The following is a 24,506-nucleotide window of genomic DNA, read 5'->3' as shown; positions in this document are numbered from 1 at the left end:
GAAATTAGGGACTCAGTGGGTGTTTTCATGGAAGCGAAGAATTAGGCTTCTAAAGAGAGGCAGGAATTTGGAAAGAAAGGGCATTCAGGGATTCTAAGGACTATTTATTGGGCTTATCAAAGTTTTGGGAATGTCCTGAGCACAGCCATGGGGACAGAGGAGATGGCTTATGTTGGGAGAACTTACTCACTGCCCCCCTGCCCCACCCACACATTTAATTCTAGCACTTAAGTCTGGATTATTCTCAGAAACAAGACAATTTTGGTTCAAGTGTGTGCACACACTCCTATTGGTGATAGAGAAGGGAGAAGTTGGGGGGTTAGGAAGGGAAAAGGAGGCAAAATGGACAGCTGAGCAGCTGTGGAGGTTTTTGCAGTGCTGACACAGGCAAGAAAAAAATAAACCAGAGTTGGAACTTCTCTTTAGTGTGAAGGGCTGAGGCAGGTCTCTAGGCCCCACTAGGAATCAGAAGGCTGAATCCCTAACTCTGAAACATGAAATCAGAACATTGAGCAATGTGGACGGGAGACACAGAGCACTTACAAGATCTTTGGAGAGCTGGGCAGACTCTGTACCTAATGGGTTCAAATCCTGGCTTTGCCACTCCTTGCTTGGTAACTCTGTAAGACAGTCGAATCTCTCTGAGCCTCAGTTAATTCATCAGTAAAATCAGCATAACAATGTCCACAATGCAGAGTCATTGGGAGACTCAGAGATAATAACTTGGAGGTAGCTACTGTTGCTGACCCGAGAGTTAAAAATAAATTTTTCTTAGTATCTCTAGCGTCAGCAACATGTCAGATAGTTTGATGTGGGTGTCACTGACACTCTTCTTGGGGGGAGTGGAGGATTTATTCTAAAGTTTTTAATGATCCAGCCATGATAAATGAAGATTATTTTTACTGTAGGAGTTATTACTAATTGAAGGTACATGGGGTGCTATTATGGTCTCTCTTTATTGGTCAGCATTAGAAATATAAGAATTTTTGTGGAAAGGGTATCCAATTGCGCTTGAGATAAAATACCAAGTCTTTCTCATGACCTGGCCTGGTCGTGCCCCTTCTTACCTGTCCCCCCCCATCTCATGTGACTTTTTCTCTCCTGCACTCCCCACACTTGACCACTTGGCCCATTCTTTCAATTTCTCTAATTTGCAAAGCTCTTTTCTGCCTCAGGTTGTCTGAGCATCCTGTTCCCTTGGCCTGGCAACCAAAGCCCCCCTTTCTGTCTGATGGATGACCACCCAACCTTGAAAGACTTCAGCTTCAAGGTCACTTTCTCAGGGAGATCTTCCTAACAGCCCCCTCCCAATCTAAACTCAGAATATCTCCCAGATATTCTGAGTCTTAGCACTCTTTTGCCTTCCTGGCACTTAACACAATGTGTAAATGCATATTTATTTCTTTGATTGGTGTGTCATATTTGGCCCGGTGGCTGAGCTGGAAGCTTCGTGAGGACAGCGATTCCTGGGGCTCCCCACTGTGGAATGAGAACTTTGCAAGGTATATGTCATAGATATTCAGCAAATATTTTACCCAACTTTACAGTTGAATGGAATTGCCTCCTAAGTGTGCTTTGACTGCCCTAGATATTGTGACCGTGCAACCTGCCCCAGCCCATTTCCAGGCCCCCCGAGGGGAGGAAGGGTCCTAGTGTGCTTGGCCAAGAACTGTCCCAGAGAAGGGGTGAGTGAAGGAGAGCTCTGTGGGAAAACAGCCTGGGCTGGAAGACCGGTGCCAGAGCCCGCAGAGCTTGAGTGTTCCCGTAAAGAGTCCGTCCATGACCCCCAGGCAATTAGAAACAATGGAAAGTTTTTCCAGAAGGTAGCAGCTGAGTCTTAGAGAAAGAGAGGAGGCAAGGACCTCAGCTAGGAAGCCCTGTCCCCCTGCTCTTGAAGGAAGATGCTTGCCTGATGTGATAGGGTGAGCCCGAACCATGTTCCCCGAGAATTTGAACACCTTCGGATTTCTGCCCTTGAAGGAAAGGAGGCCAGGGAAGGGACTGCCTGGAGTTGGAAACGCAACCTGCGTATTTAAAAAGTACAGAGTTGGAAGCAAACTGTGGGGAGACACTGGGAGAGGAGCTGGCTTTTATATGGCAGCGTCAGCAGTCACACCGGATAATGGTGCAATTCCAGGTGATGAATTAAATCTGTCTCCCTGTCTCTATTTTTTTCAGTGATAGTTCTCTAGGTAACTGCAAGAAAAAAATGAACTCAGTCTAAGTTCCTTCTGTTAGAGCAGCTGCCTGACAGTCTGCAAAGCTTAAATTGGCAGACACTTGGTGTTTATATGGGAAGGGCAGTTTTACCAGGGAAGCCAAATCTCACATGTGTACAGAAGGTGGCTGGAGGGAGAAAGGAAAGTGGAATAGGATTTGACTTTATTGGCCCTCAACCAGCATCAACTTGTCCTGACTCAGCTGTTTTCCTAATCATGTCGAAGCCAGAAAACAGACTCCCCTGCCATAGAAACTCAAACCCAAAGTGATTGCTTTCCAGGCTGAAAACGCTGCCATGCTGCAGATGTAAAGTGCTATCAGCACAAGACCATCATCCCGTGTGTGATGTGCTGGTATGTAGGTTACAAAGGAAAACACAACGTTCTTTTACCATTTGGGGGAAATTTTGCAAATAGGACTGTGGGATTAATAGGCCTGGCATGGAGCAGGAATAACGACACAGATTGGGGTTTTCAGTTCTCTGTAGTCAAGAAAGTAAAATAAGCAATAAGGATGTGTAAAAAAAAAACAAATCTAAGGAAAGAACGGGCACTTCCTGTTACGATTATTAAGAAGATAGATAAATAAAACCCCAATGTTGCATTAAAAGTAAAAAAAATCGGAAAGTGTGTGATTTTTACATGTGATGTCTTAAAAATTTAACAAAAGAAAAGCATAAATTCTGGGGCAGGAGTAAACTGATCAAGGAATTAAGTCTAGATAACTGAGGAACAAAAGGGAATGATTAACAGCTATCCAAATTTCTCTCAGGACTCAGGAACAACTTATGAGTTTTTGGAGAAACATGTGAGCGCTTTTGTTAGAGTCACCCTAGGTTATATTTATATAATCAACTGTGTTTCCCTCTTTGGGTTGGCTGCTAGGAAACTCAGAGTCACATTTGCATTCCATTTTATGTTGGGTTATGTTATTTTCAGGACTGACAATATCTGTAATGTAGGGTCATTGAGAGAAGTAGAGATAGTAACAAAATACGTAATTCAAGATAGCTGTTATTGTTGTTGTCTAAAATTTTAAAGAAGAAATTTTTCTAAATGTATTTTTAATAAATGTTAAAATAAATTTATTTTTAATAAATGTAAAACAACTTTGTGCCCATATCTTTGAAATGTTTTGTGGGGTGGGTGGGGGTCAGGGGGAAATCGTTCATTCTGAAGCTCCCAGTGATCCAAGGATGATAAGTAAAGATTATTTGACAGTACCCATCATTACCAATTAAAGGTGGATGAAATGCCACTGATAGTCTCTACACTTAGTGGATCAACACTAATCTTTCAGAATTCATCTTATTTTTCCCATCCTATTTATCCTCCTTCTGATTGCTTTCTTTCTTTAACTTTCACGTATCTTTGAAATGACCTCAAATCTCCTTTTAGAGATAATTGAAAGGAATAAAAGCTGCCCAAGAAATTATCAACGTTAGGTATTTTCCTGTGTGTGTGTGTGTGTGTGAGAGTATGTGTGTATGTTGTGACTTCTCCCCTCTTAAGCCGTACAATGAAATATTGGGTCACTGTTGCTAACTGATTGATTCTTATTCTTGATATACTCAAACGACTGCATACATATGTGTGTGTGTTTGCAACATGCACTAAAGTAATATAAGTATATTATGGTGTGATATATATATATATATAGTATAATATGATATAGTATAGCATAATATACTACTACTGTGTGACAAGAACCTCAGAAGTCACCATAGTTTGCAGTTTCCTGCAAGGAAGCAACTACATGGACCCTTGGAGATTCCTGGGAGCAGAGTCTGGGCAAGAGAACACCTCACCAGGCTTGTGGCTGGACCTTCTGAGCAGGTCCTCGCTACTCAGAATGTGGCATAATTTGTCCTTTTCTTTTCTTTTCTAAGTTCTGCCTAATTCCCATCCTCAGAATCATTCTGTCCTGTGATTGTGGCCCCTTGGTCTGCATTTCCTCACAGCCCCAGATCTCAGGGACAAAACTGACCAAAGGAATTTGCTAGCCACACTTGTAAGTTGATTGCTGAGACGTAAGGGGAAGTTTGCTGGTGAGTTCTGGACAGAAGCGGATTTATAGTGCAGTTAAAAAAATCATCTTCTGAGTCCTTGTATTGAATTTCTTATCCATAATTATATATTCTTTTCTTAAAGTGTGATAAAGTGAAGAGATGCTTTTTGGTTCTTAGAGGACAGAGCTTTAGGGGCCAACGGATTATCTGGGGGGCCTTTTAAAGCATGTCATGAACAGCCAAACTCTAATGACAAGAGAGGCCTTCTTTGGCTTCTGGGCTGTGAGAGCTGGCATTTCTGACCTCATCTGTGTTTCTCAGATCCTTTGTGACCAGGGGCTTCTCTTTGTCTGAGAGTACTCAGTAGCAGCTCATTCTGAATGACCAACCCTCACGCCACCATAACCAGGTCCCTGGACTTCCACTTGTAACCCACTAGTATTTTTGCATATTTTCCCCTGCTCCTTCTCTGGCTAAGTAAATACCAGCCTTAAACCTTATATATGGCTGGTCTAGACCAATGACTCTTGTGTCCCGACATCTGTCCTTCTCTTTTACCCTGTAGTCCGAAACATTTTCAACCCAAACCCATGTCTCTCCAACTCATGTCTCCCCAGTCACCCATGCCCTCTTCAAGATTTGATTCTAAACGTGACAAGCCACCTTGGATTCCCCAGGAGAACTGGGCCTTCCCACACCAGTCCAATATCATAAGCTGACACCAAGGGCCAGACTCTTGGAGTTCAGTCAGGCAAGGAGGAAGCTGCTGAAGTCCTTCGGACGTGAGGCAATTAGGATTTGGACCAAAAATGCAAGATAATCTCCTCTGCAAAAATCAAGTTGGCAAACTGGGGGAATGGATCGAAGGAATTTTCTTTACTACACATTTCTCTTAAAGGTGAAAGCAAAGCCCGGCCTCTCTTTGCTGTTGGCTGCCCTAAAGCAATTTCTTTAGTTCACAGTAATTGTTCCACTTTAAGCTGAACAGGTTCCATTGTAAGCCCAGGTAATTGAATTAAGGTTGTTTGTTAAAACACAGCGAATCTGGAGCCAGGTGGAGCCAGGAAGTCTAAACCGTGACTCTGGCTCCCCTACAAGTTTTGTCTGCGAAGTCAACTGATCAAGTCTTTCGATTCTCTAAGGAAATAATGCAATGAATGACAACATGGTGAAAACAAAGTGTCGATGCTGAATAATTATTATTTGTCTTTGGACTGTTTGATAGAACTTGTAGAATGAATTAATTGTCACATCTTAAATAATTACCTCAGTTATGAACCACCCTTCATTGGCCACTAGGGTCAAAGGAGAGACAAACTTCCCTTTCTTGTAATAGAATCTGCTTGGAATGTCTTCTTTCTTGTAGACAGTCATGTGTTCCACCGTTCTCAATTTGTTATATAGCTGCAAAGAAAACCAAGAGAGACTAGTATTGCCTTCTCTTTCCTAAATATATAGGAATATTTATTTGACTTGGGGTGGGGGAGAAGGGAGGACCTTATAAGTATGAAAGCAAAGAAAAATTACAACAACAAAAAATCCCAGATAGATTTGACAACATAAAAAATGGGAATATTTTCTACGTTTTATGAAATAAGGTGGATTATTTTTCTAGTAAGGCTGAAGGTGAAGCAATATCCCATGAGCCAACAAGTCATCTTCCTGGGACACAACGAGAAACCCTCAGATGTGTGTACCCAAAGACATGTAGAGGCAAAGAGAACAGTCTAAATACTCAGTGACATGGAAGGGACAATTGAATCCTGGTATGTTGCTGCAATGGAATACTATACAACAATGAAGATGAATGAATTACAGCTACACGGGACACATGAATGAATCTCAGCACTCTCAGGATGAGAGAGAAAATAAAAAGCAAGTTGCAGAAGAAAATATAGGCAGGATTGATCTTGTTATATAAAAGTTCAGATTACTACACACTAAACTCAATATATGCAAAAGTATAAAGCGAATTGCAGGAATGATAACAAAATTCAAAACAGTGGTTTCCTCTGAGGGGGCAGAGAAGGTATTGGGGTCTGGGCAGGACACAATGGAGACATCACAGGTAATAGCAGTGCCCTCTTTCTTAAATATTTGGTGTGTATAAATTGGCCATCATATCATTATGCTTCACACCTGTGCCAGTTTGAAACTATCAGGTACACCAAAGAAGCTATGTCCTTGAATCCTCATTCAATATTGCTGGGTGGGATCTTTTTGTTTGTTTCCATGGAGATGTGACCTACCCAGTTGTGGGTGGGACCTTTTGATTAGATGGTTTCCGTGGAGATGTGTCTCCACCCATTTAAGGTGGGGTTGCTTACTGGAGCCCTTTAAGAAAGAACCATTTTGGAAAAAGTTTAGAGCTGACAGACCCCACACAGCCAGAGACTTTTGGAGATGCAGAAAGAAAATGCCCCTGGGGAAGCCTTGTGAAATGAGGAGAGAAAGCTAGCAGACATCGCCATGTGCCCTCCTAGGTGAGACAGAAACCTCACACTTCACCAGCCCTTTCTTTGATGTTAAAGTATCTTTTTCTGGATGCCTCAGTTTGGATATTTTCATATCCTTAGAGCTGTAAAATTGTAACTTAATAAATTCCCCCTTTTAAAAGCTTCTCTGTTTCTGGTCTGTCACATTCTGGCAGCTTACAAACTAAAACAACACTTGGTACATATTCTCCAATAATTATTGCACCTGCTCAATGATTAATAAGAAATGTACAAAAATTATTTAAGTGAAAAAAGCCATGATGAAATTAAAAGACAAATGAGAAACTAGTCTGCCTGATGTGAAATGCCACAAAGATCCAAGAAAGAGGATTTGTTCTTTAGAAAGAGGATTTGTTCTTTTAACGTGACCTACAGCATGTCCTACCTACACTTGACTCTTAAAAGCACTGGGTAATCATTTGCCATTAATTACATTACTAACATCATGATGAAGATGTAACCTTTGTACATATAGTCAATTCTCGTTACTCATGGTGGTTATGATTGATAAATTCACCATGAACACTCCTACATGTCTCTGGTCACAATGTTTTCATCAACCCATCAATACATAACCTTCATGATGTGTGTTTCTGATTAAAGACACCTTACTTAATATATATTGTGGATTCATTAATGAGGAACTCACGGCTGACAGCATTATGACTCATACCTGAAAGGAGCTTATCTAACACACGTATTTTCTCTGCATGGTACATCACAGCCTTCTGGCACTTACAAACACTAGACAGGAATTCAGGACCTTGCTGGGGAACCATTTAAAACAGCAGAATCACCCACAAAAAAAAAAATCACAAAAATCTGAGAAACTGTGGTCTTAAGTATACTGTTCACAGTATTTTAGGGCTGAAACAAGAAGGCAGAGTGTGGTCTTGTTTGACCTGAACTTGGAATGTGCATGCTGGGCTACCTAAATTTTTCTCTGCTCTGTGCATGTCCACAAATGACCACAAAAGCACTGTGAATATTGATTTTGGGCTTACAAATAAATTTTGGGGAGTGGACAAATTAGCAAACACAGAATCCATGAAGAGCATGAATTGACTATATTCCCAATATTTAACAGCAGCTTATATATTTATGGCTACAACTAAAATCAACAGGCTTATGTTGACTTGCTGGCCTTTAGTCAAATCAGGCATATATTCCTGGATATTGAATATAAAATCGAAGTATTAACTACTCTGAAAAGCAGTTTTTAGGCCATTAAGGAGAGAGTTTGAAATGTCCCCATGAGTTATAATTTCTTACTCAAGAAAATCCATGATTCTTAAAGGAAGCCGGGTTGCATTTGCAGAGATATTTTGGAGAAGTGAAAAACCTGATGACACATAACAGGTCTCACAAACTGTTGTTCCCATCACACGACAAACTGTCACCCAAACACACCCCCACTTTTGAATAATGTACCAAATGCTTTAGGCTGCTTGCAACTGCTTGACTTAAACACCGCCACCTTGGAAGCGGCTCTTTCCAGCTCATAAGCTGTTGATACGAAAGCATTCTGGAAATGGCATGTTCCTAAAAGTGCCAAACTGGAGATGCAAATGATCTTCCTTGCCAGGAAAACAAAACTTCTTTGCAAGAAACCATTTACCGTGAGACCTGTCAATGTGTAAAATATTCTTCCCGCTTTTATATTTAGGGAGTTTATGGGACATTGTGTAATATTCAACACCTCCAGTTCCTGACCGTGGGGCCTGAGGATAAAAAAGAAGCATCCATCTGGGGAGACAGGGCATGTCTGGGGAGGAGTGGCAATTGTTGGCACCTGTACTTCTCAACCCCCAAATAGACAGATCTTATATGGGAAGGGTCTCGGGGTGAGGGAGGTAGGATGCTGAGTCTCTGGCAACGCTCTCAGCAAAGATGACCAATACCAACCTACATCTACTCCAGCAATACTTGTGATTCTTTGGGGATGGATGGAGGCACTGGGCCTGTAGCCAGTACCCTGTGGAAGGCACCCTCTCCTGGCAGCAGCCTGGGCCTCCGCCAAGGTACAGGACCATCTCCTGATCCAGATGGGTTTTGTCTGGGGATGGACAGAAGCCACAAAGCCTGTATTGACAGGTGATCAAGCAACCTGAAGACAAAGTAGTCAGCCAAAGATGTCACTTGTCCCTCCTCCTTTCCCCAGGTGATTTGCTAAGGCTGCCCCATAAAATGATTATTCGGAGAGAATGGTGAGTTCCCGGAGGGCAGCAACCATGGGGAACGGGGCTTCGTCCCACACCTGGCACATCGCGGAAACTCAGCCACACCTTCTAGGGAACATTCACCTTTGTGGGTAATCGTGGTAAAAACTAACACAACCGTCGTGCTCTGTGGCACCCAGTGGGGCAGCTCGTCTTCCAGCATGGCTCTCATTTACAGAGAGAAGCAGGGAGGCCAGGTTAGGCCCCTTGCCCCATCACCCACTGACACCAGAGCTGGGATGAGACCCCAAGCAGTGTGGCTCCCGCTCATCCATCGCCTCCTTCTCCCCACTTCCCTGCTGGGAACAGGTGAGTCTGACAGCTTTCTCCCAGAGAAGCAGCACCCAAGTGTGCCTCGGTTATCCTCCAGACTGGCCTAGGAACTGCTTTATCACTGCGGTCAGTAATGAAGTCACCCTGCCATGTGCTTGGTGTGTGCAACACAAGTGAGGGGTTGTGCATCCTTTATCTCATGTGATTTTCACTAAAACCCAATGAGGTAGATACTATTATACCCCATTTTAGAGAAAATAAAACAGAGACTTAGAGAGGATGAACAGCTTGAGAAAGTGATTGGCAAATAGGTTCTCAGACCACAGACTCCGCTCCTAATGCTGCTCTGTGCTTCAGTGTTAATACTCCAGGAAGAGGAAAAAGCACAGAGTGGTGGCTAATGAGGGCACATGCCCCTCCCTCCTTCCCCACCCCCTCCCTCCTCCCCCACCCCTCCCCCTCTCCCCTCCACACCCCTGCCCCCTCCCCCTTCACACCCCTCCCCCCTCCTCCCCCTCCACACCCCATCCCCCCACTCCACACCCCATCCCTTCTACCCCCCCCCCCGACCCCTCTTGCCTCTGACTGTTTCCCAGGGCCTGGCCAAAGGCTGACGACAGGCCCTCGGTCCTTCACTTGCTGCAGGTCACTCAGGTTGATGTACTTGTTCAGCTCAATCACTTTGTCCATCCAGAAAATGTCCGTCATGCCATGATCCGAGAAGATGAGGACGTTCAGGTCGTCCTGCAGTCCCCGCTCCTACGGGTGGTCAGAGGCAGTCGTTACAGCTCCGAGAGAGGCTCTTACACTGCAAAAGCCTCATAAAAAGGTTTTTTAAACAAAAAACCATAGGAAAGTCCTGAGACAGAAGGAAAATGATCCCAGATGAGTAGGCAGAGCTGCAGGGAAGAACTAATAGCAATAAAAATGGCAAATGCATGAGTGAATGCACACAAGTACTAATTGCTTAAAGAACAGTAAATACTAAAAAAAGAGAAGAAGAAAAAGCTATAGGAAAAAGGTTCTGAATTTAATCATCTACTGTTCTGCCCTGATGAGACACAGGTCTCAATCACAAACAGAAGCACTGTCGGGTGGGGGCAGATCTGAAAGCCAAAACCCCATTCTAAAAAGTGCTAAGGAAAAAAAAAGATGGTACTGATAACTTTTCAAGATATACTCCCTGTTTCCAACTTCTTTGACTCTCTCAATAACCTTGGGTGGTAGCATGAGAAGTCTCATTCGCCCATTTTAAAGAGGTGGAAAATAAAGCCTAAGGAAGTTAAATATAACTTTGATAGCAAGCTGCACGATACAAAGAAATTGCCTAAAGGTACTTAGCAAGTGGATAGCAAAACCAGGGTCAGAACCCTCCCTGGGCTGGCTCCCAAAGTCTGCGCCAAGCAGGTCACCACAATTATTAGGATTCTAAAGAACTGAGCTATCGCTCCAGCTAATAACATAGACCTGGGTCATTTCAATCACACTGGCCCGGCTGAATAACAAGGGAGCCCTTGGTAGCTGAAGAGGCATTGAGTCAAGAAAAGAGATCCATTGATGCTTCTGCATGGGCCTGACCAGCCATCACCAGGGAAGTCCGTGGAGGCAAGGAGACTGAAAGAGAGCGATAGGGGAAGGCCAGGCCAGCCGTCCTGACCGGACTCACCTGGATCCACTGGGTCATGTACTGCAGGACGGTGTCCACTGCCTTGAGAGCGTCCTTCCTCTCGGGAGAAGAAGGTCCGTGGTGGTGCCCTTCCACATCGATGCGCTCGTGGTAAATGGCTGCCAGGTCAGCGCGGCCACTCCTGGAGGGGGCAGAGAGGCATGGTTGAGGGGGTCCCTGCCAGCTTGTTCTCTCATCACCCACCCCGTGCAGGTATTGCACCCCAAAATAATGTACGCTGTGTGGGCCTGGCGAAGCCGATACCTTGAGATGAACAAGGTGAGATCTACGAGCGAGAAACAGGAAGCCTGAACCAAGACTTGCCAGTCCTGAGCAGCTTCGTGACAGAAGCCAGGTGGCATGTCTACTGGTCACCTCCTCTCTTGTCCCTGTGGTCTGCTGTGCTCATCATGTCCCACAGAGCTGGAAGGCATGGTGAACAGGAGGGAATCATTCCTAGAACTCCACCCTTGTCACCTATTGTCATCTGAAGATGGGAATAACTGGTGGCAACCATTTAAATGACTACTGTTGAGGTGTGGGTGAACTTTAAGGAAGTTCTAACGAAAAACTAGATTTGGGGTTGGGATGACTGGCAAGAATAAGAACAGGCTCTAAGGGCAACTTCTGGGGAGGCAAACAGACAAGTGGTCAGGGTCTCCCATCGAGAGACCCTTGCCTCAGGGGAACAATGAAGGGTCAGAACTAATGTGGATATGGAGTGAATTCTAGCAGTCACCGCATGGCTGTGGGGCCCAGGAGGCCCCTCGTTTTGGCAAAACTTCTCCTGTTGGCCAGGTGTCAATGGTACCTCGATGGTCCCCACAGTGCTGGGCTAAGAATGACCAGAAGCTAGACATATAAGCTGGAGCAGGGGCTTATGGACTGGGCAGTGAGGAGAAATCTTGTGTCAAGTCCTCTCCCCCCTTCACCCAGTGTTTCCCACTGTGACTCTCCTCCCGGCTCTGCCCACAACCTTTCCAATGCCCCATACACAGATCACATCGACAATTAGGAGGATGTTGAGGATAATAATAGAGACTGCAGTAGTCAACCCACAAAGGAGGAAGCAGAGGAAAAGACATTAAAGTTTATGCCTCTGCTTGGACTTTACGAGGGTCAATAATTAGTACTCTTAGCGGATCACCTTATTTCTCTAGAAAAACGATAGTTTAGATTCATACAACATGCACGCAAATGAGGTGGCCCAATCTTTCCTGATGTGGCTTCCCCAGCTCTCTGCACACAAGTACAGAACATGTACCCTATAGGCCCATTGTGCCTGGGATCTCACAATCTACTGGGGAGGAAGAGCAGGGCAAGCGCTTGGTTTCCACTACCAGAGTGAAGCATTTCCAGCTCACCCTTCAGGTCTCATGGAACCTATTTCTTCCTCTAGGAAGCTGCCGCTGATGTCTCAAGGCTTGGCTGGGTGGTCATTTCATGTGCTCCCACAGCACCTTTGGCTCATTTCTGGGCTATGACTTTTCATACTGTGCTGTAACTGCCCATGTGTGTGTCATCTCTCTTGAAATTATGAGTTTCTTTCACACTGGAGGCTGTGATTTATTCACCATCATACCTCTGTTCCAGCATTTGGCACACAGTAGGAGCTTTATAAATGTCGTCTGCATGTGTAGTAATGGTAAGCACTTAATCAATGATCGCTTATGAGTCAGACATGATTTTGAGGTCTTTGATATACGTCATCTTATTTAATCCTCACAACAGCCCTATAAGGTAAAACTGCCTTGACCAGTCACCAGTATCACATGGCTAATAAGAGATGGAGCCAAGATTCAAACCCAGGTCCACCGACTGTGAGACTCCAAACCCATCTCGGAATAGTCTGAAAGCATCCAACCATCCACACTGGAAACAGTTCTTCTCCTCTTTCAGGAATCCTCCCAACCCCAAGAAATTTGGATGTGAGACAAGGCAAAGCCATCATAGTAAAACTGAGTCACTTTCATTTTTCGATGTAGAGTGCTGTATGTCTGTGGGCAGGATATGCCTCCAAATTCTGGAACTTCAGTGAGAGGTGTCCCTCCCTATAGAAAAGCATTCATAAATTTCCCAGATGAGGAAATAGGGTTAAAACAGGAGCTACTCAAGCATCATAGCTCTCCGGGACACAGCTAGAACCAGACATGCAACCTTCCAACTCCACAGTCAGGACGCTTTTACTCTACACCCACGTCTTGGAAGATCCACAGCCTCTCCACTCACAAAACTGTAGAGTGAGCTCCAGAGAATGTTCTGCCTGAGCATCTCCCTTCATCATGGTTGCCCTGCCAAGAGGACAGACACTTTAATAGTGTTGCAATATCCCACTGGGTACCCTGAGGTGTGCTTCATTAACACTTTTGAGGACATATTGTTTCAGGTCAGACAAAACGGCTAGTCTAATGTTCCTTTGTCTTTATAGAACAAAACAAAGTGGATCCTTTTCATAAGCACCATACTGCCCTCCTCCACCATGTGGATTGATTTGGGTTGTCATTTAGGTGTTTCTCACAAATGTTATCATTATTCATACTCACTAATGTGTGAATGACTAATGCTAACTCCCTCTGCTTCTATAGACTGCAGAGAACAAAAGGTCACCTCAGGGTCCCGCAAGCATGTAGGTGTTGGGTGAAAGTTAATATTTGGCAACAGCATTTCCATACCTATCTTCAAACTTCTTGAGGCCTATGTTCATTAGACTGATGGAACTGATGGCATTCTCTTGACCACTGTATTTAAACATAATGGGACTTTCCATAGCCACAAATATCCCTCAAATAAGCCTCAAAATTTAGCTGCTTTGGGCACTTGTGTCTTTACCATTACAGATGTCCTGACTCACACATCTGTTAGGTGTCCACATTTCCATGGTGGCTTTGATTTAATTTCCTGGCTGCTAAACCAAGCAATAGGATGGCACAAATAACAGGAATTTATTGGCTCATAATTTTGAGGCCAACAGAAGTCCAAAATCAAAGCATCATCAGGGTGATTTTCCTGCCAAAAGACTGTGGCATTCTGGGGCTGACTACTGGTGATCCTTGGTCTTTGGCTTTTTTGTCCCATGACCATGCATATGGCAGTCTCTCCCAGCTTCTCCAGTTTCCATTGACTTCTGGCTTCTTCCCATGGCTTTCTCTCTGTCTAAATTTCATTCTGCTTATAAAGGACTCTAGTAATAGGAGTAAGACCCATCCTGATTCAGTTGGGCCACACCTTAACTGAAGTACCCTCATCAAAAGGTTCTACTTACAATGGGTTCACATCCACAGGAATGGATTAAGATTAAGAACATGTTTTTCCTGGACATGCTGGGCTTGGTTAGCTCCAAACCACCACAGGCTTATTGGTGGGGAAAATCCTGTTTAATACAGTGATGACTTACTACAGTGAGGAGCTTTCATAAACAAGACACACTGTTGCATTAATGTGAAATGTTTTCTGACCACTTCATTTTCGATGCCTCCCTCTAACACTTCTCTGGTTTCCTTGAGGCTATTTGAGGTGTTCACAAATCCTCATGTGATCAGAAAATTAGTATATGTCATAAATTTACCTGAAGGCTTTGTGGCAGGAAGCCGTCAACCCCAGATACCAGGAACTCTGGATTTGGGATGCTTGCGACTTAGAGGTTACACATGTGCCTTTTATGAAAGGATTCTATACTGAAGTTTCATTGATTCATTAGGGACTTAAGTCTTCAAGGGCTGAATTCTCTGGCCTGTTGGAGTTTAGCTGACAAATTCTTGTTTGCCAGCTGCTTTCCACGTGGATCTGGTCTCCATCACAGGTCAGCTCATTTGTAACTGAATGGTTGGGTGAGGAGCGAAGGGTGGAAATGCCTGCAGATCTGTTATTGGCCATTTACAGACTTAAGGTCCAGGAAGCCTGCCAGAGGGACATGAAGCCATCAACCCATTACCTCAGGGCTGCAAGGGGCCCTGGTCCTGAGTCTTTGGAGACACCCAATTCTCCCATCCCCTTAGGATTCTGTCCAGATTTCTATCCAACCTAAAAAGTTCATATTGTCACATCCATTTTCCTTACTTAAGCATGTTGGAAAATTCTCTCTAAAGAGAGAATTAGGGAGAGAAAAATGCAGCAATTTAATGAATCAGTTAAGATGACTGACTGTTCAGAAAAATGATCCAAAACTTGGAAATCAGGCCAAAAAAGGACCACCTGTAACTTCAATGTCATGCTGGAGCATTGTCTAATAAGCATGCATAGGGGCCACCAGAATCTCCAAGAAAATGTCTATTTTTTGTTTTTACCTTATTATTTGTTATGATTCGAGTCCAGACTGCTATAAACTTAGCTGTTAACTTGTAGGAAACTAATAAGATGGAAATGGTTTTTGTCTGATAAAGAAGATACCCCAAAGTTTATGTATGGTTGACTACTTCCTATATCATAAGGCATTTTTTTCATCTAACAACAATTATATCCCATTGTTCCTTTTCTTCACTGATTATATGTCAGTTTCTCATATTCTCTTTGAATCAACTTTGTTTTCCTACTTATTCCCTCAAAATAAATTAATGACAACTTTGGCATAAATCCCATACAAACATGCCGTGAGCACATTACAAAGTTCAAAAATGAAAATTATACTTTGACAGGGCATTGGAGCCAGACAGATGCAGGTTCAAGTTCTGGATCCTCTTCTTACTAGCTGGATGTCTCAGAGGAACCCCAAACATCTCTCTAAGCCTCAATTTCCCTGTCTGAAAAACTGACTCACATTAAGTGAGCTGAAGTTCGTAAAATGCTAGACACACAGTAAAAGGAAAGGTAGGTAGGAAAAAGCCTCCCTTTTCTTTTTCCCTTCCAGGTATCCCTAGATGACTTTTGTCCCCAGTATGTATACATCACAGGGAAGAGAGCACAGTCTCTTCAGAGACTGCATTATTGCCCCTTCTTCCTCAGAGTTCACAGGGACATGGGACAAACACCGGGCCTATGGAGAGAGCCATCTCTTCATCCATCTGGTCCTCTGTTAGCACCATCAGCCACAGAGGCTCTGGGATCCAGAAGGAGTTCTTTTGGAGCTGTTTTCAATAGCCTGATGCTTGACAAAGGGCAGCAACCATGTCCACCATTCCCACAACTCATTTGATACTACACCATGCCATCTGGAAGGCCACGTGGTCTGTGCCTTGACTATCCTAGAAGCAGCCACCTGGCCCCTTCTAGGCAGCCAGGCTGCATCAGCCACCACTGCTTACTGTGGCTTCTTCTCCTACACCCCACCCGCAAATGAACTACTCAAGGCTCATTTCTGCTTTAGCACCATGCACTTATGCTGCCAGCTGAAGCATGAATAGCCTGCAAACCAGACTTCCAGGGGGATGAATTAAGTGATGCAGATTACAAACTGCTCTTTTTTTGGCAGACAAGGTGGCAATGGAGAGCAAGGGCAATGCCTGCAGAGCCCTGGGGTGTGTGATGCCAAGGCCACATAATGTACTAGGGATTGGGTTTGCAGGCTGCTGAGCATGTCAAACACAGAGCAGACTGCAAAGGCCATCATTCCACCTCAGCCCTTCTCGAGCCCTGGGCCAGAGGAGACCCCCAAAAGGAGAATTGCATAGAGGCAATCCTCTTTCAGGGCTTCTCAGAGCTATAGGGATAGATCAGGGTAGATGACAGAAGGGTTTACTCTAGGGGAATTTTCACTCATTTCACTCAGGAGAGACCCCAGGAGACTGGGTCTTAAATCCCAGTGTAAGGGTAACACTCTGGCTTCAAACCTTATTAACTGTGGGAGACCCCACCAAAGTGCTTCACCTTCAGAGAGCCAGTGGTGGGGGTTTTTTTGTTTTGTTTTTATTTCTTTGTTTGTTTGTTTTTTGGTACAATGGGGATAACATCCATCAGTGGATGTAAGAACAAAACAGGCTAATGGAAACAAACGCATTTGACACAATACTAGCAAATGGGTGCTAAAAAAAATCACTTCTCCCTTTTCCATTCCTCTAGTTAGAAGTTATCTAAGTTCAAAAGTAGGGTAGAACAGGATATGACTCTGGTCAATAAAGTGCTATGAGCACTGGAAGGCAATGCCCGAATCAAACGTGGCTATTGGATTAGCCCTTTCCTAAAAGGCTCCATCTTAACTATATTTAGTCTTCCAATTCACGAACATGGTGTGTCCATCCATTTATTTAGGTCTTCTTTGATTTCTTTTATCAATTCCTTGTAGTTTTCTGTGTATAGGTCTTTTGTGGCCTTGGTTAAGTTTATTTCTAAATATTTCATTCTTTTGGTTGTTACTGTAAATGGCATTTTGTCTTGATTTCCTCCTCAGAGTGCTCATTACTAGTGGATAGAAATTCTATTGATTTTTGCACACTGATCTTGTACCCTGCCACTTTGCTGTATTCATTTATTAGCTCTAGTACCTTTGCTGTAGTTTTTTTGGACTTTCTGCATATAGTTTCATGTTATCTGCAAACAGTGTAAGTTTTACTTCTTCCTTTCCAATTTGGATGCTTTTATTTCTTTTTCTTGTCTAATTACTCTAGCTATAATTTCCACCACAATGTTTAATAACACTGGTGACAGTGGACATCCTTGTCTTGTTTCTGACCTTAGTGGAAAAGCTTTCACCTTCCCTATGAGTATGATGTCAGCTGTGGGTTTTTCATGTATTTCCTCCATCGTGTTAAGAAAGTTCCCTTCTATTCCTATCCTTTGAAGTGTTTTCATCCAGAAATGATGTTGAATTTTGTCAAATGCCTTTTCTACATCAGTTGAGGTGGACATGTGGTTTTTGCACTTTGATCTATTGATGTGGTGCATTATATTAATTAAATATCTTTTGTTGAACCAGCCTTGCATACCTGGAAAAAATTCCACTTGATCATGGTGTATAATTCTTTTAATGTGCTGCTGGATTCAATTTGCAAGCATTTTATTTTGGATTTTTGCACCCAATATTCATTAAAGAGATTGACCTGTAATTTTTTTCTTGTGGTATCTTTGCCTGACTTTGGTATTAGGGTGATATTAGCTTCATAGAATGAGTTGGGAAGCTTTGCCTGTTTTTCAATTTTTTTCAAGAGTTTGATCAGGATTGGTACTAATTCTTTCCTGGAAGCTTGGTAGAACTCACATGTGAAGCCATTTGGTTCTGGACTTTTCTTTGGGGGGAACTTTTTGATGAAAGATACAATCTCTTTATTTGTGATTGGTTTTTGAGGTCATCTAATTCTTCTCGAGTCAATGTTAGTTGTTCATGCTTTCCTAGAAAGTTGTCCATTTCATCTACATTCTCTAATTTAATAGTATATAATTGCACCTAGTATACTATCATTATTTCCTTTATTTCTGTGCAGTCAGTAGTTACACACTCTCTTCTATTTCTGATTTTATTTATTTGCTTCCTCTCTCTCTTTTTTTGTCAGCCTAGCTAAGGTCCATCGATTTTGTTGATTTTTTTCAAAGATCCAAATTCTAGTTTTGTTGATTCCCTCTACTGTTTTCATGTTCTTATTTTCATTTATTTCTGCTCCAATCATTGTTACTTGTTTCCTTCTGTTTGCTTTGGGCTTAGTGTGCTATTCTTTCTTTAGTTCCTCCAGGTGAACAGTTAATGTCTAGATTTTTGCTCCTTCTTCTTTTTTAAAAATTAAGCATTTATTCCAATAAATTTCCCCTCAGCACCTCTGTTGCTGACTTTCATAAGTTTTGATATGTTGTGTCTTCATCTTCATTTGCCTCAAGATATTTTCTGATTTCTTCTGTATTTTCTTCCTTTACCCACTGGCTGTTTAAGAGTACACTATTTAGCCTCCAATAGGTGAATTTTCCAGGCCTTTCACAGCTTCATTCCATTATGATCTGAGTAAGTATTTTGTATAGCTTCAATCTTTTAAATTTTATTGAGACTTGCATTGTGACACGTGTTCTATCCTGGAGAATGATCTACGGGAACTTGAGAAAAATGGGTATCTGCTATAGTGGGGGTGAAATGTTCTATAAATGTCTGTTAAGTCTAGTTCATTCACTGTGCTATACAACACTTCTGTTCCCTTAGTGATCCTGTCTGGATGTTCTATCCATTGATGAGAGTGGTATATTGATGCCTCTAATTAATATTGTAGAGGTGTCTACTTCTCCCTTCAGTGCTGTCAGTGTGTGCTTCATGTATTTTGGGGCACTCTGGCTCAGCACATAAATGTCTATGATTGCTATGCCTTATTGATGAACTATCCCTTTTATTAATACATAGTGTCCTTCTTTGTCTCTTTTGTTTTACATTTGAAGCCTAATTTGTCAGATGTTAGTATTGTTATCCTGCTCTTCTGGTTGTTGCTTGCATGAAATATTTTTTCCAGCTTTTTACTTTCAGCTTATTTTTGTCCTTGAGTCTAAAGTGAGTCTCTTGTTGACAGCATATAGGTGGGTCTTATTTTTTGATCCATTCTGCTAGTCTGTGTCTTTTGATTGGGGGAGTTTAAGCCATTAATGTTTAATGTTGTTACTGTAAAGGCAGTACTTTTTTCCCCAACCATTTTATCTTTTGGATTTTATATGTTGTATCTTATTTTCTTTTCTTTTTATCTCTTTTGATCTTCATGATAGTCCAAACTTCTTTCTCCTGTCTTTTATTACCTGCCTGTAGTGCTTCCTTTAGTATTAACTGTAGAGCAAGTGTCTACAGTTTACAAAGTAAGTGTCTGTTTGTCTGAAAATATTTATATTCTTTCTCATTTAGAAGAACAGTTTTGCCTGATATAGAATTCTTATTTGGCAGTTTTTCTCTTTTAGTATCTTAAATATATCATATCACTGTCTTCTCACCTGCATGATTTTAGCTGAGAAATCTGGACATAGTTTTATTGAGTTTCCTTTGTATGTGATGAATCACTTTTCTCTTACTGATTTTGGAATTCTCTCTTTGTCTTTGACTCTTGACAATCTGATTAGTAGGTGTTTTGGAGTAACTCTATTTGCATCTATTCTGATTGGTGTATGCTGCACTTCTTGGATCTGTAATTTTCTGTCTTTCATAAGAGATGGGAAATTTTCAGTGTTTTTTCCCTCCTTTATTCTTTCTGCCTCTTTTTCCTTCTGTTATCCTTTTGGACACCCACAAAAAATATATTCATGTGCTCCATGTTGTTATTCAATTCTCTGAGACCCTGCTCATATTTTTCCATTCTTTTCCCTATTTGCTCTTTTGCGTGTAGGAGTTCAGATGTCCTGTCCTCTAGCTCACTAATCCTTTCTTCTGCCTCTTCAAGTCTGCTGTTGTAAGTCTCCAATGTGTTTTTCATCTCTTATATTCTGCCTTTCATTCCCATAAAGTCTGTCATTTATTTCAAACTTTCAATTTCTTCTTTATATTTGCCCAATGTCTTCTTTATATCCTTCATCTCTTTGCCATATCTTCCCTCAACTCATTGATTTGATTTTTACATAACTTTGTATGTCTGTTTGAACATCTTTAATTACTTGTTTCAATGGCTGTATCTCATTTACAATGTTAGTTGGTTCCTTTGACTGGGCCTTATCTTCATTTCTCTTAGTATGACTCACAATTTTTTGCTGGTGTCTAGGCATCTGATTTCCTTGATTAGTTTATTCTGGAGGTGATTTTCACTCTTTGACTTAGGGTTGTCTTGTTGGTTGGTTTTGTTCTCTATTTGTTCTTTGGTGTTCAGTTTAACTTATTCTAGACCTTTAGCATAGCTACTGTTTAACTGATCAGAATTTTTCAGCTCTTGTTTTTCTGGTTCTTGTCCTACCTATATGGAGCCTTTTTTTCCAAGAAGGGTCACCCCAGATATGATCTACCCCAATCAGATTTTCCCAGACCAGACAGACCCTGGTGTCAGGAGGAGGGTATAATCAGTATCATGTTTCCCTAAGGGTGCAACTCAATAGGTTGTGAGACTCAATAGGTTGTCAGACTTTCCTATGAAGCCCCTAGATTCTGTGCTTTTTATATCCTGCCCAGCAGGTGGTGCTTGCCAGCTGGCAGCTCCCCACTGGCATTAAGTGATGTGGGCCCTTTAATTCTCAGGAGGCCCTTTCTTCCAATGTCATGGTTAAGACAGAGGTGAGGTAGCAGGCAAACTTAAGCTGTTTCTGATTCCCAGCTTGTGGGGCCTGAATTCTCTGGAGGAGATTCACCACTTGAGCTGGGCCCCATCCCTCCTTTTCTTGGGGAAGATATGCCCTTTAGGGAATTATCTCCCCCACTTGACTCATTATTTCATCTCTCAGACCTTTCTTAACTCATCCCTTGCCTGGGTCCCTCTGACAATCGAAAACACCTGAGGCTTTCTCTAATGAGCTGCTTAGAATAGTTTTTAAAAAGAAGGGGGAAAAGAAAAAGAAAGAAAAAAAAAACAGAAAAATAAATCCCTTTTCAGAGCCACTCCCCAGCCCCCAAAGTTTACCAGTCAAGAGTGAGAGCTGGTTCCCAGCTCTATGTTCCCCCTTCTTGGGGCTCAGTCCCTTTCCAATACTCTGAGATGAGCTGACTCCAAAATCCTCCATCTCTATTCTTTTTTATTTTATTATTTTTCTGTCAGCTTCACCTACTCTCTGCTGGGGTAAGACTGCAATTGGAGCTTTGCTGAGCTACCTTCCCTTGTTTCGAGTTGACTAGTTAAAAATACACTGTGCTGGTTTGAAGCTGTTATGTGTTCCAGAAAAGTTATTTTCATTATCCTAATTCAATCTTGTGGGGGCAGATCTATTCCTGGGTCAGATCTTTTTGATTAAGTTGCCTCCATGGAGATATGACCCACTCAATTGTAGGGGGGACTTTTGATTAGGTGGTTTCTTTGGAGATGTGTCTCTGACCATTCAAGGTGGGTCTTGAATCATTTACTAGAGTCCTTGAAGAGGGAACCATTTTTCTAAAATCTCGGAGCTGGCAAAGACAGAGATAACTGAAGATACAGAAAGGAAATGCCTCAGGGGAAACTTTTGAAATGAGAAGTTGGCAAAGAAGGCCAGAAGGTGTGGCTATGTGCTTTCTCATGGAGAGAAAGCTTGAATGTCATCAACCTTTTCTTCAGAGTCAAGGTATCTTTATCTGGATGCCTTAGTTTGGACATTTTTATGGCCTTAGAACTGTACACTTGTAACTTAATAAATCCCTTTTATAAAATCCATTTCATGCCAGCAGCTTTAGCAAACTAAAACATACACCCTTTAGGGAAATTATCTCCTGATAGTTAACTTAACTAATTACTTTGTCCCTCAAACATACCTTAATTCCTCAATTCCACCCTTGCCTGGGGCAGTGCTGAAGCCTCAGAATGCCCACAGTTTTACTAGTGGGCTGTTAAGAAGTTTTGAAAAAAACAAAAACAAAAGTTCTTATCAGAACTGGACACAAGCCCCTGGGGGTTGTCAACAAGATCAGTGCTGAAGCCCCAGAACCCACAGTTTTACTAATGGGCTGTTAAGAAGTTTTAAACAAAAATGGAGAGGAAAAAAAAATTCTTATCAGAACTGGACACTAGCCCCCAGGGGTTGTCAATAAGAGTTGGGGTGGTACCCAACTTTATGTGCCCTTTTCTTGGGGCCAAGCCCTTTTCCTGTATTTTGAGCTCAGTAAACTCCAAAAGACTCTGGGTTGTTTGTTTTTTTCCTGTCAGCCCCTCCTTCTTTTTGCGAGAGTGAAACCTCCTGGTTATTTTTATGCTTGCTCCAGTTTATCTGTGCCTAGAGCTTGTATTCAGCAGTACAGATTTGTTAATAATTGTGCAATTGGAGCTTGGTTGAGCTAGCTTACTTGCTCCTAGCAGAGCTTTTTTCTCCCTTGGTGAATCAACTCCAGTACAGCCTGCCATGCCAAGCTTCTCAGCTTTGGAGACTTACAGTTCTGCATGGGATCTTGGCCGTTCCACCCATTTGGATGATGTACAGTGTGTGTCCTGTCACTGAAGTCCCCCAAACAGTTGTTCCAAACAGTTTCTGGCTGTTTAAGCTGACCTAGAGGATGAACTAAATTCTAGACCTCACTATGCTGCCTTCTTGCCCCTCTCTTTGCCATCTTACCCCTCTTTCCTTTGACTTTTGAGGAAGGCCAAAACCATCATCCTGCCTTCTACATGCAGTATCATGCAGCCTATTTATCCCATTCTTCTTCTTTTTTCTCTCTCATTTCAAGCATTGACTAGTTGTAGAGTTAGTTGGTCACCATTTTTGCACTAACTCTTCAACAGATTTCCTTTGAATGGTTCCACTATCTTTGTCTGTATGAAGACCTCATGAGACAACTACCCTGGCCTGGTACATCCTTCCAAGGCCTTCATTGCTCAACCCCAGAGGCCCCATTTGCATTTTAGACTGTGTGACCACTACCCCCTTAGCGCTCAAGGCCATTTACATGGACTCTAGTGTGAAGAATGCTACGCTGGGAAATTTTGTGGCACCAGAACACACCATGTAGACAGACAGCTGGTGCTACCTTCCTGGGCCTCCAGTTCTTCCTATCCTTGTTCTCTTCTCTCTCTAGGGGTTCCTAGTGCCTTTTCTGAAAAACGCACATACTAATACCAACACCAGTAAAACCCCTCCCATTCTAAATGCTGTGGTCCTATATAAGGATGTAATTCAATTCACCAATAGTACATAACTTTGCCATGTGGCTTCAATAGGAAAAAATACAAAAATTTATTTAAAAGAAACAGAGCCCAGCCCTCGTTCCTGTAGCATTCTGGTGTCTCTCAGGACAGGAAAGTCTATTTGGATTGTTTATAGGCCAACACTGGCCTGGGATTCACATGGCCATGTGCTCCATGCTTCTCTACCTGTGAATCACTGGGTACTATATGAGTCCATTCAGCTATTAAAGCAAGATGAATGAGAAAAGGATTTCCCTGCCAAACAGAGTGTTGGGTTATTTGGAGGTATTTACATTCCAGATTTTCAAATTTGGCATGACAATTGGCTATAGAGATGGCTAGCATTTGGGGTATGTTGGAAGCAACATCATTTAGACAGAGCTATTCCAAAGGTTCAGCTCTGCCCATCCGCTATGCATGCTGCACTATTCTGTTTTCCTCACACACACTAGACTGCAACATAATATTCCAGGTCTTCATGTGTGCAGTTTTCTAGAATGTATAACAAGAAAAAGAAGGCAGAGTAGGTAGGATGCAGGGTCACATAATACACATGATTTAAAAATCATGTGTTCGAGAATATGTATTTAAGTTTATATTCCCCAAACTCGCCCTTTGCCCCTCACCCCCACCCAGAAAAAAAAATCTTAACTTTTTCCAGCCAGTTCATCAGAATCTGAGCCTCCATATGCCCCAAAGGAACCCTTTTGATGGATTTTCATGGGAGTGGAATCATTCTAAGAAGAAGTAAAGACAGGAATGTTGTTCTCTCTTTTCACATCCTGAGGGGTGGTTGCTGCTCCCCATGATGGCGGAAGCAGGAGCAAGAGTCAGGTCTATAATTTGTCAGCTTTATACCTGAGGAAGTTTCAGTTTTAGGTCTAGTTGTGTGGTGATGATGCACAGTGCTTAGGGTACGCTGGGTTTCAAGGTCTGCCTGGATTGAGATCAGGATCTTTCTCTTTGGAGGGTGAAGGTCTCCACACTCTTAGTCTCAATGGTCCTCTGCCCGACCCCACC

At 42.5% G+C, this 24,506-nt stretch overlaps 1 protein-coding gene across 1 annotated transcript in view; it reads right to left on the bottom strand.

Moving 5' to 3' along the window:
• Window positions 1-24,506, bottom strand: part of ENPP6 (ectonucleotide pyrophosphatase/phosphodiesterase 6) — a 127,282-nt gene that overhangs the window by 19,226 nt on the left and 83,550 nt on the right. Inside the window, exons 4-6 of the mRNA XM_077144595.1 lie at window positions 10,882-11,023; window positions 9,795-9,974; window positions 5,495-5,632 (exon numbers count right to left, since the gene is read on the bottom strand). Coding sequence (XP_077000710.1) covers window positions 5,495-5,632; window positions 9,795-9,974; window positions 10,882-11,023 — 460 coding nt within the window. The remainder of the gene's footprint in view (window positions 1-5,494; window positions 5,633-9,794; window positions 9,975-10,881; window positions 11,024-24,506) is intronic.

This window comes from Tamandua tetradactyla, chromosome 26 (genome assembly GCF_023851605.1).
Source record: "Tamandua tetradactyla isolate mTamTet1 chromosome 26, mTamTet1.pri, whole genome shotgun sequence".
Lineage (NCBI taxonomy): Eukaryota > Metazoa > Chordata > Mammalia > Pilosa > Myrmecophagidae > Tamandua > Tamandua tetradactyla.
Note: the sequence above shows the minus strand (reverse complement) of the source record. Positions and strands in the feature narration are given on the sequence as shown.